Source organism: Rhinopithecus bieti, unplaced genomic scaffold (genome assembly GCF_001698545.2).
Source record: "Rhinopithecus bieti isolate Rb0 unplaced genomic scaffold, ASM169854v2 scaffold_76123, whole genome shotgun sequence".
Lineage (NCBI taxonomy): Eukaryota > Metazoa > Chordata > Mammalia > Primates > Cercopithecidae > Rhinopithecus > Rhinopithecus bieti.
This window is the reverse complement of record NW_016829215.1, coordinates 64,277-66,300: the sequence shown is the minus strand read 5'-3', so window position 1 is coordinate 66,300 and position 2,024 is coordinate 64,277. Positions and strand designations below refer to the sequence as shown.

General features: G+C 39.8%; 1 protein-coding gene across 1 annotated transcript in view; it reads left to right on the top strand.

The window, feature by feature from the left end:
- Positions 1-1,469: 1,469 nt before the first annotated feature.
- Positions 1,470-2,024, top strand: part of LOC108523933 (heat shock transcription factor, Y-linked-like) — a 64,643-nt gene continuing 64,088 nt past the window's right edge. The window contains exon 1 of the mRNA XM_017864701.1: positions 1,470-1,574. Within this exon, the coding sequence (XP_017720190.1) occupies positions 1,470-1,574 (105 nt within the window). The remainder of the gene's footprint in view (positions 1,575-2,024) is intronic.

Below are 2,024 nucleotides of genomic sequence, written 5' to 3'. Positions count from 1 at the left end.
ACAGGATTAGGAGCAAATTGTGAAAATGCTGTAACAAGATGAGTGGTGGCAGGAGAAAGAACTGAAATCAAATTATGCAGCAATGTATTTTTAAGTGTGCTCCTTTGCCCACCACAAGGCCAGTGGAATGCCCAGAAATTGTATATAAGTAACTGCCTCCCAGAAAGCAATACTGCTACAAGTACTCAAAACAATTTTCAATGAGTAGTGTTCTCAACCTATGAAAAAATAATGTCACAGCAACACTTGGCAGATTATCCTATCATATTTTGGTGACAAGACCTGCAAAGCTGAAAAGTATCACACGGTGAACATTATAGATTACAATTAACTTAAACTATTAACTTCTTAAAGGGCATCAAAGCCCAGCTGGGGCATTGAGAGAAACAAAGCAAACAAGCCCTCAATTTATGATAAACATAAATTGGAATTGCTGGGCTCTCCTCTGGTGAAAACTCCAAAGTTCCGTTTACTCTGAATGGCAGCATGTTCTCGAGCCAAACTTGGTTTTTGAACCATTCTTGATGAGAAAGGCAAGTGTCATCACCCCTGGTATGGCTTTTGAGTTTCCTGTCCATTGCCAAGGTGTCACTAGGGAGGGAAGAATGCATGCACAACCCAGCCAGGAAGTGCTGCTGAAGGTAACTGAGGGTCTTTTTTTGTTGTTGTTGTTCTAACCCAGTAGGTCCTGATGAAAAACATGATTCATTAAAACTGCCTGGACTTCCACGGGTGGCATTTCAAGGCAGCAACGTGCTACAGGTGAACTATATGTTTAGAATCCTAAGCAGCAGCAATTCTTGGTGGGTGACATAGACAAATGAATATCATAGGAATGCCAGAGGTCGTAATAGTCTGTGCTGAATTGAAGGATGAACAAGTCCAAGGATATTTCCCAGCTGGCTTCTATCCATCTCTGGGATTCCTGAACAAGCCTCATTTAATTATGGTGGATTTCATTTACCACATCTATCCATATTTTTCAGTTCTGAAATCACATTATATCATATCGCTTTAATGGCATGAAAGTTCTTACAAAATTTAAGGTGTCACATGCACTTTGGATTCTACCTTCACAGCTGGAAAAAAAACTTCATTTTAATGACTGTATTATCATGGTGGCCAACAATTACAAAATATAACCTCTCAGGCGTGTTCTTCAATACATGACTCCTAATTAAGTGTAAAATTGTATATATTTTTAGCATTCAATATTGAGAGTCAAAAATGAAGAACAGGAAGTATAGAATTCTTCCTTTGTTTTGCTTTCTAACTGAAACCTGACATTGTAGAGGAAGATGCCAGTAAGCTTGGCACTGTTTACCACACACTAGTGAAGATATGTGGCTTCTGGAATAAAGAAATTATCTAACAATCATAGTTCTTGTAGAATCCAATATATTTTCATAAGAAAACTACCAAATCTCTAACATGAAATCATAAAGACAATGTTCTCTTTATCTGAAAGTATGGCACATTCAGCTCAAGGGACCCTGAGTGTCTGGTGGAGTAAGCTGTACTTGCCTTGGACTGGACCAGATAGCACCAGCAGACACCAAGAAGATTTCACAGAGGTTGGCAGTACGTTAAGGACAATACAGAGTGGTGAGAAGAAAAACGACATGATGAGATTGCCGTAGAAATTTCCAGGAGGCATCTGTGGGGGAATGTTAACACCAGTTTGACCTCACATCACTTACCTAGAAAAGAGAGACACTGTAACAAGGATCTGTAGACCACAGACTTCTACCTGAAGTATGTGTGCTATAAATATAAGTTTTTACAAGTGCAAGGGACTATGATATGCCTCTTGAAACACCAGTTGATAAGAAAGGAAGTTTTGTATTCTGGAAAAGATGAAAGATATAATCCGTAAGGAAAGGCATTCTGAGGCACTGAGAGATTTGGCGACTAAGTTGAAAAGATTGAGCCGGGCATAGTGACTCATGCCTGTAATAGCAGCAGTTTGGAGGGCTGAGGCAGACAGCTGCTTGAGCCCAGGAGTTTGAGACCAGCCTAGGTAA